Here is a 14,279-nt window from a genome sequence, read left to right on the forward strand (position 1 = left end):
ACTTCCTTTTGCACATGTCTACACACACACACAGACAGAGTGAACTGTCTGGAGCCTAATTTATCACAGAAAGCTGTTGGGCTGTGTCACCTCTACCGGGATTAGACATAAGGAATGGGATTTTCATTTTCACTTGTCTTCATTTCTCTGAAGGGCCCTTCATACCAGTGTTTCCACAGTGCAAAATGGCTGTCAGTGCTGGCACTGCACCCACTCTGAGGTGCATTTATGCTTTCAGGATATTATAGAAGTGTCTTAGTATAAATGAGAATTTGGGCTGTCTCTGCTTCTGACGGCAACACTTAGACTCCCAAACTATGATCTCAGCCTCTATGTTAGATTAAATGCAGTCCTGTGTTTGCCTTTTGGGCTTTACAAGCCTTCAGCTATTAATTCCAGTGGATGTGGGAATAAGACAGGGATATGTTGAAAATCTGGACAGCTTTTTTACATGGGGAATACTAATGTCTTTGGGAGCATTTCAGACTTTTAAGGATATGAATTAATCATGCACCAGACTTCTCTCATCTCCTGTCTCCCTGTGGAGCTGGCTCTTTTGCCATTGGGGCTGGTCATCTAGGGGAGAAAGTACACTTTTGTGTGTCTGCATAGGACCTACCACAGTGGTGGTCATACCACTTAGAGTGTGCTATGCAGACTCACTGTAATACCACAGTACAGAAAACAACTGATGGACCATGAGAAGCCTAGGGTCTGAAATGAGGAGGACCCTGCATGGAGCAATGGCCCTGGCAGTAGCTGAGCACTGTGGACAGAGCCTTGCTGTGGGGAATGGTCTCTGCCATAGAGTGGTGTTTAGTCCTATAGGCCTTGCCTGAATTTAGCCAGTCTGTATAGGAAGGTGCACATGTCACCCAGCTCCCCCTGGAAGATATGCCTTTGTCACTCACAGCTGTGGTGGAGTCAGTGAATGCTCTAATTCCTCTATACAAGCCCATTCATTCCTTTAATTAACACTGACTTTCTAGTTTGTTCCAGCTGATTCAGTGCTTCCACTATGCTCTGCACTCTGATAACAGGACAGCAGCCTGTTGAATCACCATCCCGAATAGACCGGGACCTGAGAGTGCTTTTTTTTCCCAGAGCATATTTTTGCACTTCAAGCTGCAGTACAATCACAACATGAGGAAGCAAATCCTTCTACATGGGAGGAACAGGGAAGAAACTGGCCAGGCCAGCAGCAGGTGTTTTCCTGCTATTCAGACCCCAGGAGATGTGTGCTCTGGCTAAAAAATGTCTGCCCGCTCCAGGATGCAAGACTCTTTAAAGACCAGTGAGGACACTTTGCTCACTGCTCCTTTTCCCTCCCTAGTAGGTTCACCCACCGCACAGCGCCATTGACAAGCTGCTCCCTGAAAGAGCCACGTGGGTTTTCTCACCACACAGTAGCTGCACATTGTTAAGAGATGGATGTTTTCTTGTCTCTTGAGGGCTATTCATTCACAAGAGTTGGTGGTTTCTTGCAGTTCTTATACAGGGAGAATATCCAGGGAGGTCATGGAAGTAGCTACTGCCCCTGGACGGTGATGTAGGACATACTGGTAAGAAGTGGGCCACTTTCCAGCTTCTCATCTTCCAGGAAGCTTGTGTCAAAGAGGAACCCTAGGCTCTGTATAGTCCCTATCTTTTAATTTAACTCTTGATCTAATTGGTCTAATTTTTTAGAATATCTTTTCCTATTTTTTTGTTGCAATTCTGAAAATTTCTGCAAAGATGCAGATGAGAGAAAAAATGGGAGAAACTGATTGGGAGAGTTTAGGTTTCTAGAAGCCAGATGGAAAAATATGTCGAGTGCCTGGTTCTCCCAAAACTCACAGTATGATGTGCCACATGGTACAGTACAATATGTGCTATGTATTTAACACTGAGCAACATTTGGGCAATATTTTTTTATTGATGGCATGACAATCTGTACATGTAATGGAGAAGTATGTGTAACAGCGAGTAAGCTTTTGAAAGTGCGCTTTACGCAAAACACCAACATGCCAAATGACCACTTCCCTTACTGAAATACCCTGCAGAGACAATGGGCTGGGACAAGGTGTCAAATAGGGTAGACCTGAGCAAGTTGCAGTTGCACATGAAGAGATATAACACCTCCAGTAAACATGTATAAACCAAAAAGTTATGCCTGCATGGGGGTTGATTTACCATCATCTTTCACTAATATTCTCCTTTCTCCTCACCTGCCTTTCTCAGAGCTCTTTCTCTTTTATTTTTTAAGCAGGAGTTAAAAAAGGAGAAGTTGGTTTGTGCTTATTTATGAATTTACTCAGTTGCTTCCACCTCAGCTCCTGCTGCAAAACATCTGCTTGGAGACCTGCTTCTCCCTTCGGGGTTGACTGATCTCCCAGATGAATAATGTCCCCCTTCACCTCCCCAGCAGCTGGCACCGAGCCGACATGCAGGCAGGATGCTGACAGTTACTGGGAAAACATTTGGCTTGCAGGCAGCTGCCAGAAAGCAAAAGTCACTCTGAGCAGATCAGGGTGGGGAGCATCTCAGAGACTAAACTACTCCCTGGCCCCTTTCACATTTACAGTAATTCTTTCCAATAAGAAATGTGCTTCCAGGGCCTAGAGCACTTATTAATTAGTTAATCCTGGGCTGGATGCAAGAATGATTAAAGGCTGATGTAGATTGATTCAGTCTTGATCAGCTTTATTTTCTTTTCCCCAATCCTGCTTTAATTTGTCTCCTTTCTATATGGGTTTTTACTAAGGCTTCTTCCAGGGAATAGCTAACAGAGAAATGAAGGGCCAAGTCCTGCTGCACCTGCACTATACTGGGCAAGGTAAATCTTCACTAATGACCTGGTATTGGGACAAAGTGCAGCCTCAACAAGATCATGGGTGGCAACAAGCTGGAGGGTGGGGAGCGTTAGATACGCCAGAGGGCAGAACTGCTTCAACAACTGGGGAAATGGGACAACAGGAACCTCATGGAGTTCAGTAAGGACAACTGCAAAGTCTTGTGATGAGGGAGGAATAATCCCAATACTGCTGGGGGACAGCTGGAGGGAAAACAGCTCTGCACAAAAGGACCTAGAGGGGAAGAAGCTCTGTGGCTCACTGGGAGTTATTAGCAAGTGTGTAGCTAATGAGACACTACTCACAACTGGAGTATTGTGTGCAGATCTGAGCTGTCCAGTACAAAAAAGACATTGACAAACTGGAACGAGTTGAGTGAAAGGCCACCAACCTCATTGAACTGGTCTGAAGACACCCAAGGAGAGACTGAGAGATGGCTTTGTTCAGTCTGTAAGAGAAGGCTGAGGGGGATCCAGCTACAGACATCAGACAACTAAGAGAAGAGTACAGAGCCAGACTCTTGTTGAAGGTGTGCAGTGAAATTCTAATTAGATGCAAATTAAAAAAGAAAAGAAATCCACAGTAAGGGTGGTCAAATACTGGAACAAGTGCCCAGACATGCTAGGGGATCTTCATAGAATCATAGAATAGTTAGGGCTGGAAAGGACCTTAAGATCATCTAGTTCCAGCCCCCCTGCCATGCACAGGGACACGTCACACTAGACCATGTCACCCAAGACTGTCCAGCCTGACCTTGAACATTGCCGGGGATGGAGCATTCAGAATTCCCTTGGGCAACCCATTCCAGTGCCTCACCACCCTCACAGTAAAGAACTTCTTCCTTAGATCTAACCTAAACTTCGCTTGTTTAAGTTTGAACCCGTTACCTATTGTCCTATTGTTACAGTCCCTGATGAAGAGTTCCTCCCCAGCATCCTTGTAGGCCCCCATCAGATACTGGAAGGCTGCTATGAGGTCTCCATGCAGCCTTCTCTTCTCCAGGCTGAACAGCCCCAACTTTTTCAGCCTGTCTTCATACAGGAGGTGCCCCAGCCCCCTTATCATCCTCGTGACCCTCCTCTGGACCTGTTCCAACAGCTCCATGACCTTCTTAAGCTGAGGACACCAGAACTGTACACAATACTCCAAGTGAGGTCTCATGAGAGCAGAGTAGAGGGGCAGGATCACCTCCTTGGGAATATTCAAACTTTGGCTGGGACAAGACCCTGATCAACCTAATGTCACTTTAAAGTTAGTCCTGAAATGAGCAAGATGTTGGGCCAGATGATTTCCAAAGTCCTCTCTGAACTAAATTACTCTATGACTTTATTCTGTGATGTTGGACAGTATTTGGATCACCTTCTGTAAAAGCTTCATGTCACAAGCATTTTGAAGGCAAACTGCTGGTGGCAGGTGTGGTTGTTACTACTCGAGGCATCGTCCGGGTCCACATGCTTTTCCTTGTCAAGGCTGATCAGTTTACAATTAATGTATATGGCAGACTTAGAAGACTGCCACAGTGCAGTTCAGACAGTGTGTGACATGCAATTTTATGGCTCATTGACCATTGGCCTGTGGCTGAGAAGCAAATCAGAGCATCTTCGAGGGTGTCCTTGTCTGCATATAGTGGTACTGGTCCTGCTGCAACCATGATTTCTGATTCCTGTTGCTTTTGCAAAACTCCCACACACCCCGTGGTTTTTCCCCAGCCATTCTCTCTTACAGAGTCCCAAAATACTCCCTGCTTCTCTCCTCCAGCCTGGTAAAGAGAGGTCATTCTTTATTCTATGTTGCTTTCTTCTTTCTCTAAAACCAATTCTAAAACCTTATTCATATTAACAAACACACTCATTCTTTCTTTGTATAACTTCAGCAGGGTTTACTTCTTTCTGTGGAAAAATATGACATGAAGTTTTGACTGAAATCAGATTCTTTTTCTTAGCAGATATCCCATTTTGCTATGGCATCCAACATAACATTAAATTTAACATTGTGATAGGTGAAATATCATAGATTTCATATTTTCAGTAATGTAGTAACAATACTAATAACACCCAAGCAAAGGACAAAAAGAACTTGTTCCTATTTGTATATGCCATTTTCTAGTACCTCTCAGGCACCTGAGGCGGTGCGTAGTTGGAGGGATTGTTGAACTTCTCAGGTAGTTGCAGCCACTTACAGCTTGGACTTATGCCTCAGAAACTTGCCTGAAGGCTCCATTAATTGCCAGTAATGTAAAGCTTGTTGTATCATAGTGTTTAATTATGTATTTTTCTTCCTCTCCATGTCGTGCCAAGCAGATAGGAAAGGCTTTGGAAGAGAACTTTGTCAAAATTTGCTGATCACTGGGAAGTTTCAGAAAACTGAACTAAAAAACTCCTTGAATAATGGTGGGTAAACAGAACCTGAAGATGTGCATCTTCAGTGCCCAGGGAAGATCTTTTTCTACTGATATAAGGGGTGAAGTGTTTTGCAAGACTGGCATCTTCTCCCACCGTACAGTCAAAAAGCTCTCTAAACCCATCATGGTGCTAAAGCATAAAGCAGGTCTACCCTTTGGCTGCAGGTGATTATTCACAGGGGACAGGATAATTACAAGGTATCTTGGCAACATAATCTATTAGTGTGTGTTCTTTTTTCATGCCCATGAAGCTCTTTGTGCTTCAGTGAGAAAAGCTGAAGGACCAGGAAGAAAGCCAGACCTATGGCTTATGTGCAGAAGTGTAAGGCATGAAACCTCCCATGAGGATTTGCTGTCATCATCTTCTCCATCCCAAAGCACGCTGGGGACCAGCTTTCTGCAGAGAAATGTTAGTGATGATCTTTTCAGAGCTGATTCTCTTCTCATAATTAGATAAGTTAGACACAGGGGCACCAGAATAGCTACCGCAGTTCCTGAGATGTTTAACTTCCATATTTTACATCAGGAATCTCTTAAATAGTTTTTTTGTCATTTCTGACAAAACTATTTCCAAGACAGCTAACACTGTCACAGATTTAAAGGTGGATGAGTCCAACCTAAGAAATTATGTTCTGCAGTCAGACCTCTTCCTAAGAGGTATTTTGCATCCAGCCTTTATACTTAGGTTTATGTCTAAAGTATAGTTTTACTACTAAGAAATAAAGAGACTGCTAAAATGCATTGGAACAAGTTGGAAAAGAGTTAGTTAAATGCAGACAAGCATCCTGCACCACAGGACCAGAGTCCAGGCTCAGAGCTGGCAGCGCTAGCAGCTTCCTAGCCAGACACTCATCATTACCCAGGGGTGACTGACTCTGGTAATCGCTGGCCAATCTCAATTGCCAGGGAGAGAGATAGGCTGAGCGGCTGCCGTGTGCCTTGGCCAGCATCTGGGACAAAGAGGCAACTGCTGCAAAGGGAGAAAAGCAAAGGGACCTGTGGGGGGCTGCTTCACTCTGGGGGTGGCCTGTTCAGCCATGCACCACTTGGAGCACTGAAATGCTCATGCTGTGTGTGGCAGAGGCCATTGCCTGTGGCAACACAAGCTGAAAGGAAAGCACCTTTCCATTCCAAATGAAAATTCAATTTCACCAGCTATTCCAACCTGAAAATGGAATTTTTCCAATCTCCTGGATTATTACTTTTTTAAATAAAGGATTCTTTTATCTCTATGCCGCTCTAGGAATGTGTTACATGCATTTTAGTGGCCTTTATTTTGCCAGGCAGTGGTAGGAACCAAACTCTAAATGAGAACCTAGCTCTTGGGGTCTGAGAAAAAGCTTCTGTAAAAGGGTTGTGGCCAAAGATGGGCTCCAGCTTTCTCCTGGAAGCTTCATCCATCTGGCTATCACTCTAAGGAAGATTCACAACTTCAGGTAGGTGTCTGCCACACAGCCCATGAAAGGCACCAGATCAACATGCAGAGCACAGCTTATTAGCTACATGCTTTAAATCTGTGCTTTACTTTTAGTTCCACTTACCTACCCCATCTCCCTGTCCATTAGATGTTCAAATGGGCTCTCCTGTATTCTTTCTGTGACCAAATCCATTTCCATGACCTGTCTTTAGGAGGGGTCTAGGCACAGTTTTGCTCAAGACCACTCATGGTCATCCAAACACTGGCTTAACAGATCTAGTGAAGGAGAAAGGTATGTGCTCCTGCCATAGCCCTCCTATGCCTACTGGCCTCAGGTGCTCAGGACCTCAGCATAGTAGGTGCTACTGAGTTCAGCTGACACAAAGGTTTTGGCAACGGTGCTTCAAACATGGGACTTCTGCCTAACCTGTCTGCTTGAGAAGGATTTCAGGTTTCTGACATAGGAAATGTTACTGGGTTGGGTTGAACTAGCAAAGAAAACAGTTATGCTACTAGCTATTCCAAATTCAAGGCTCGCTATGTTAGCTTAAGCTTTACACTCTAAGAATGAGCAGTAGCTTGCAAAAGTAATCGTCTACCAAAAAAGCAAGAATTCTCAGGTGAAGCAATTGAACACTTTTTCCCCAGGTCACTGAGATGCCCAGTTATTCAGTTTTCATACTGCCACTCCTACTGTGACTATTCATTTCCCTTTTACTACTTGCTCTCCTTCCTAGCCACTTGTCTTACATTTTGCCACAGGTCTCTGTGTCTCCGTTACAGACCTCTCGCAGACTCCGGGGCTCTCCAGCTGATGTTTATTCCCAGCTAGTCCCAGGCCCTGCACTCCTCTGCCTTGTTCTCAGTATCCATGGGAACATCCTCATTGTCCCGCAGCTCAAAACAGGGATTCAGTGTCCACCTTCCCCTTAGAGATTCACTCCTCATCAGCTGCATGAGAGAGTGCTCTGCCTTCCTACATGATGCAGAGTTTGAGAATCGGCTTTTCTACATTAATTCTCTATTCTTGTGTCTGTCTTCAAAGTCGAGAAACTCTTCCTTTGCCAGGACATGAAAAGACAAGAGCTTTTTTCCCTAAGCCTTTGGCTGGCAGAAGTAAAGCCACTGAAGGCAGTTTCCCAGCTGCTGTGTGTACTCCCTGCTACCCCAGAGCTGGCCATGATCATTTACATTTTATTCCTCCCCAACACAGCACCACGTCCCCACCATGGGGTGTTGGGGGAGAAGTTCAAGGGCAAATATTGCTGCTTCCTCTAGGGAGACTGGAACAGTGGTCTGAACCATTACTCTGCAGTACCAGTAAGTGCTGTTCCCTAAGTCAAGCCTGGGGAAAGACTTAAGCCATAAGAGGGGTCACTTACTTACACTCAGAAAGCTGAATGAAGGAGACACATGCCTGAAGCGCCTGCCCTGCTAGGCACCACCACTGTTTAGTAACTCAGCACACATATCAAGTTCTAGTCTTAGGAAGCTGATTAATCCTTCCTGAGGACCTATGCCTGCCTCTGGGGTACTTTCTGCATGGCAAGTCCAGCAGAATGGAGCCACTCAAGCTTTCCAAGATTTGTATTCACTTGCTGTTTCTCAGCAGGGGTTCACCACTTGCCTCACCCCCATTGACATCAGGGAGGTCCATAAATCAACCACACAGTGATAGCGCAGCCCTCCCAACGCTCATTATGAATCTCGCTGCTGGAGGAAAGCACCAACTTTGGTGCCAAGTACATTAGGGAACATGCCTGGGTTTAAAAATTCTCCATGGGAGGGAATCACAACATTTCCAAAGCTTCGCCTCTTGCATCACAAAAGCAGAGCATGCTCCTCACCATGTCTCTGGTGATAACAACAGTCCAAGGCCAACAAACAAAATGAACAGCTTTAAAACAACAAAGCTTTCACTGGATTTTGTATACTGTGTTTGTTGCCACAATCTGGCCCAGAGTCACCACCTCGGATTTCCTTGCCAGAATGATGGAAATATAAATAGGGGCTATAAACCCAAAGTATTTCCAGCTCATACATCCAGAGGATAGAAATTATAGTCTCTTAGTAAGGAAAATGTTCGAGGGTAGTGAGGTAATGGGACCTGGTTACAGAGCTCATTTCTGTGAAAAACTTTAATACAGTATGGAAATTTTTCCGATGTCCTTGATGCAACCTCCATTAAAGTACAAAATAATCCCCTGTTTCAGTGGAAAAGCCCCCTCCATGCCTTTGAGAATGAACTGCTGAGCTCCATTTTGGGAACAGTTTCTTTTCCAACTGCTGTTTCCAGAGATTCCTGAATGGCTCCAAAGACACAGCGTCAGCAAGGAATGAAATCTGGCTGTTTGAAAAATAATCCGTAGCCTGCTGGCTTACCTACAGAAGACCTTGCTTTTCTGTGCATTTGCTGCTGTGGAACCATAGGAGTCCCAGCTCTAGTCTCACTAAATAATATTCTTGAAGTCCATGCCATGAGTCACAGCACTGGATGAGGGACTATGCTCATTTGATTAATTACATTACCATGCCTGCCCTTTACTTGTTGACTCACAGCCATAAGAGCCTGGGATGTGCTGCGTATGTAGTAAACTGATTAAAGGGGCAATGTGTGTCAATGTATGGATGTATACAATAGCTTTTTGAAATCCCTTATGATCTTCCCACCCACTGGGCATTACTTCAATATCCAGTTCAATCATCAGGAAATAAACTTGCTCCCTCATCTGCGTCGCACATTGCAATGAGCTTGCCAAATATGGCCAAGCTTTTAGAAAGAAAAGAGAATCCCCCCACCAGTGAATTTATGACCCTTGGCTCTGCTTGTGGCTTGTTCCTGTGCATGCCTGAGTGACATGGAAACTGCAGCGAATCTGTTTGGCCTGTTTCTGTGCTCTCACACTTGCAGCTATGTTGGATTTTTCCCCTTTTAGATGACTAGAGTTTTTTGTTTGGTTTGTTACCTTCTAACGCAAGCAGCCCATGATGAATAGCCCAAAGGAGAGCAACATGCGTTAATGAAAAGAAAGGGAAGGATGGAAAAGGAACAAGGGGAAGCTAGAAGTGCTGCTGAGCATTTGAAAGCAAAACATCAACCCCCTCATCTCTTGCAGGTCCTTCAAGCCGGACTTTGTCCTGATTCGGCAGCACGCCTATAGCATGGCACTGGGAGAGGACTTCCGCAGCCTCATCATTGGCCTCCAGTACGGTGGCATCCACACAGTCAACTCCCTCTACTCCATCTACAACTTCTGCAGCAAGCCCTGGGTGGTAAGTGACAAGCCAGCTCTACTGCATGCCAACACTGCAAAGTCGGTATCTGGTATCGATAAAACACCAAAGTCAGCTTCCAGTCATAGGAATTCATCTCTTTAGGTTAAAACCACCATCTAAATACCCTAGGAATCCAGTTGGGAATTCCTGGGGGAAAAGACTAGCAACACTCCTTTGTCAGCCTGTAGTAATATCAAGATATTATTTCCTCACCCTGAGTAGGATGTTTCACCTATCCCAAACTCAAATGTGTCACAAACAACTAACAGTACAGCAACGCCTAGTTTTCCTGTGAGGCAGAGTAGATGAGTACTAATAGATTAATAATATCAGATCAATAGTAGCACTTCTCTGTCATGGCCAAAACACAATAAAACTACCTTAAAAGAAACATTAACATTTGCTGGTTTACAAGGTGTCTGAACTATGTTATTTCTAGCATCTTTTATTAGATGCGCACTTGTGGTACCCAGGTGCTCCAGCCTAAGATGATCCATTCTTTGCTGAAGTGAATACTGCACTTGTCTTCTCTTCCTACTTTTTCTGGGTAGTGCTTTGTTCTGAGGAAATTATACTAAAAGAAAGGCAAGAAAGGTAGAGATGATTTCTTCAGCAGCTAGGTCTAGGGAAGAAAAGGAATATAGAATGACAGACCCAGGAAAGAGGCAGAAGGAAAGGGGAAAGCATGTTGTATTGGGTTTGTGTGACAAGGTGTTGGTAGCTAGGGGGCTGCAAGGGTGGCTTCTATGAGGAGCTGCTAGAAGCTTCCCTCATGTCCGATGGAACCAATGCCAACTGTCTCCAAGACAGACTCAACACTGGCTGAGCCCATCAACAATGGTGGTAGCATCTCTGGGATAACGTATTTAAAAAGGGGGGAAAAACTGCTATGGAACAGCCAGAAGAGAGAAATGAAAATATGTGAAACAGCTCTGCACACCCCAAGGTTGGTAAAGATGGAGGGGAGGAGGTGCTCCAGGTGCTGGAGCATGTCCAGAGAAAGGCAACAGAGCTGGTGAAGGGTCAGGAGCACAAGTGTGATGAGGACCGGTTGAGGGACCTGGGGGGGTTTAGTCTGGAGAAGAGAAGGCTCAGGGGGGACCTTATCGCTCTACAACTACCTGAAAGGAGGATGTAGTGAGGTGGGGGTCAGTCTCTTCTCCCAAGTAACAAGCGATAGGACAAGAGGAAATGGCCTCAAGCTGCACCAGGGCAGGTTTAGATTGGATATTAGGAACAATTTCTTCAGCAAAAGGGTGGTCAGGCATTGGAAGAGGCTGCCCAGGGAATGGTGGAATCCCCACCCCTGGAAGTGTTCAAAACCTGTGTAGATGAGGCCCTCAGTGACATGGTTTAGTGGTGGCCTTGTCAGTGCTGGGGAACGGTTGGACTTGATGATCTTAAAGGTCTTTTCCAACCAAGTTGATTCTATGATTCTGTGACCCCAGTGACCAGACAAAAAGCCTCCACCTTTACACCAACTTTTGCTGAGGAAGACAGCCATGTGGTTTATTCTATCTGATTTTGGGGTTGAGTCAATCAGGATTTAGTTGACATTTTTCAGCTCATGGTTGTAATTACGTTTCCGATGGTGTACAGGGGACTCAAGATGTGACAGGCCTATTTTTAGGAGTCTAAAATAAAAGAAAACAAACAAACTCAGACCATTGGAGGAGAAAAAAAAAAAAAAGGAAAGAAAAGAAAAGAAAAAGCAGGGCTGGCAAGGCCGTGTGGGAGAAATTGGCTCTGCCAGTAAGTTGGCTCTGACTATTCTGGGTGCAGTTGTGCCCTGCTTTCCTCGTGGGGAATACAGCTGGCTCGAACAACCTTCCCAGAGGAGTCAGGGAAATCACTTGTAAACACTTAGAACACGTTTGCAAAATGCCTCCTTTCCCTACTGGCCCTGCACACACACCACCCCCAAACCCATGACTGTAACGCATCGAGTAGCCTAAGAGCTCAGATGGGACCTGAGCTGGTATTTGACACCACGGACATTTTCTGAGGCTGAAGCTCAGGTAGAGATTGTGATGGGGCATTTGAGGGCAGAAAGCTTCACTGTCAGGAGAATTAGAAAACTCTGATTTTGTGATATCTCATTTAGAGATAGCGACAGACCACTCCAGTGCATATTACACTCTGATTGCAAAACAGGCATCTCGAAATAAGGGATCTGCTTAACAGAGATTACTGGAAACTTTCTGGACCTAGAAAACAGTTGCGATACATGAAGAAATGAAATTAAATACCCCTGGGAAATGTGCTTTTTCACTCTCCCTTTTTATTCTTTCCAAAAATGGTTCCATTTCATAGAAATGTTTATGATTTTTTGGAGGGTGGATGGAAGCGAGACTGTTTTTCCTTGGCAAGTTGCAACGATGTTTTTTCTCAGCAACTCTAATTACAATCAGCTGAGTTTGGGTTTTGAGTTTACTCAAACATGCAGCCCCATTTCTTAATGACATTTGCCAGGTTTCCAGTACTGCAATACACAAATTTCTTCAAAGGTTAAAATTTGCATTAAACGCGGGCTCAGTTTGAAATAGGCATTTCTGAAAGAAAAACAGTATTCAGGGGATCTCACACATAGGGAGGCATCTAAGAAATCTAAGTTTTATGATGATCCCAGAATTATTGAGAAATAATGCTACAAGCACACTAAAGACAATGCCTCAACCAGTAATTATAATTTCTGTGTTAGAAAAGTCGCGATACCAACAGTGCTCAAAGTAGCCCTCATATTGCATGCAGTTAATATTCGTAATTGTCAGGCAACTTCTGCATCTGTAAGACTGCAGGAAACATGAAATCTTGACAGAGCCCAAGAGATTCCCAGCCAACTTTGTTGGCTGTCAAGGGATATACGCTCCCTGATGACCTAGGCACTTTCAAAATATGCAAAAGGACTTGAGATCAGAGAATTATAGAATCACACAATAGGCAGGGTTGGAAAGGACCTTAAGATCATCTAATTCCAACCCCCCTGCCATGGGCAGGGATACCTCACACTAGACCATGTTGCCCAAGGCTTTGTCCAACCTGGCCTTGAACACTGCCAGGGATGGAGCATTTATCGCTTCTTTGGGCAGCCTGTTCCAGTGCCTCACCACCCTCACGGTAAAGAACTTCTTCTTTATATCTAACCTGAACTTCCCCTGTTTAAGTTTAAACCCACCACCCCTTGTCCTATCACTACAACCCTTGATGACGAGTCCCTCTCTGGCATCCTTGTAGGCCCCCTTCAGATACTGGAAGGCTGCTATGAGGTCTCCATGCAGCTTCTCTTCTCCAGGCTGAACAGCCCCAACTTTCTCAGCCTGTCTTCATATGGGAGGTGCTCCAGCCCCCTTATCATCCTCACGGCCTCCCCTGGACTTGCTCCAACAGCTCCATGTCCTTTTAATGTTGAGGACACCAGAACTGTACACAATACTCCAAGTGAGGTCTCACGAAAGCAGAGTAGATACTCCAAATGGATCTTTTTATTTCTCTATAAAGACTCCCCGTAAGTAATCCTGATGTCCAAACAGCCAGGCAAGGCATTTCACTTCCATACCTGCTCAGGGTACTTAAGACCAGGCTATGCCACATTGCCTTGCCGCATGTCTTGTTCTGTGGTCTGGCCACAATCTCACTAAAATGAGTGGAACCACAGCAACTAAGAACTGATACCTAAATGTGGAAGGGGCAGTTACATCTAGCCAAGCTGCTGACAGTAACATTCCTATCCACCTAAAATGCACTGGGAGGTGCTACTTGAGCCTTGCTATCAGGTATCTAAGAGGCTGCTGCACCATGTAAAATGGGTGTCTCTTTGCCAAAATCCTGTCCCTAACAATTGGCAGAAAAAAGATAGCAAAAAGGAGGGAATTTTCCCATGAGGGTCAATACCAGAGTCAGACCTTTTCACACACTTGGCCCAGATGAGAGGCTCCCAGATGGCTGAGACTCTCATCTGTCCATCTGAAACTTGCTATTTCAGCAACAGCCAAGAGCTGTATGCTTCAAAAGGAAGCCCAAGGAACAAGTTAGGATGCTGTCTGTCAGCTGCGCAGTTGTTCCAGTTATTTTGTTGGAGCTGTTTTCCTAAATGTATGTCCATGGTTCGCCCGGGCAGTGTACACATGCACCAAGAGGCATGTGCTGCTCTCAGCCAGGGTGTTTTTCCTCCTCTCCCTGTCTCTGCCTCATTCTGTTTAATTTTTAAGCCCTGTTTGCTTGCTTTCCCAGTCAAAATAGGCCTTTATTTTTCTTCTCTAGGACGTGCAGAGCTAGTGCAAGTAGTTAAGAGAAGCAAGCTGTCCTCCCTCCCCAACATCAATACCGCCCTTGCCAACAATAATCATTCTGCATG

General features: G+C 44.9%; 1 protein-coding gene across 2 annotated transcripts in view; it reads left to right on the forward strand.

Annotated features, from left to right (window-relative positions):
• SYN3 (synapsin III) overlaps positions 1 to 14,279 on the forward strand; it is a 201,995-nt gene that overhangs the window by 50,137 nt on the left and 137,579 nt on the right. For both annotated transcript variants that reach the window (XM_030477996.1, XM_030477997.1), the window contains one exon: positions 9,766 to 9,922. In XM_030477996.1, the coding sequence (XP_030333856.1) occupies positions 9,766 to 9,922 (157 nt within the window). The remainder of the gene's footprint in view (positions 1 to 9,765; positions 9,923 to 14,279) is intronic.

The sequence above is a fragment of the Strigops habroptila genome, chromosome 3 (genome assembly GCF_004027225.2).
Source record: "Strigops habroptila isolate Jane chromosome 3, bStrHab1.2.pri, whole genome shotgun sequence".
In the NCBI taxonomy this organism is placed as follows: domain Eukaryota; kingdom Metazoa; phylum Chordata; class Aves; order Psittaciformes; family Psittacidae; genus Strigops; species Strigops habroptila.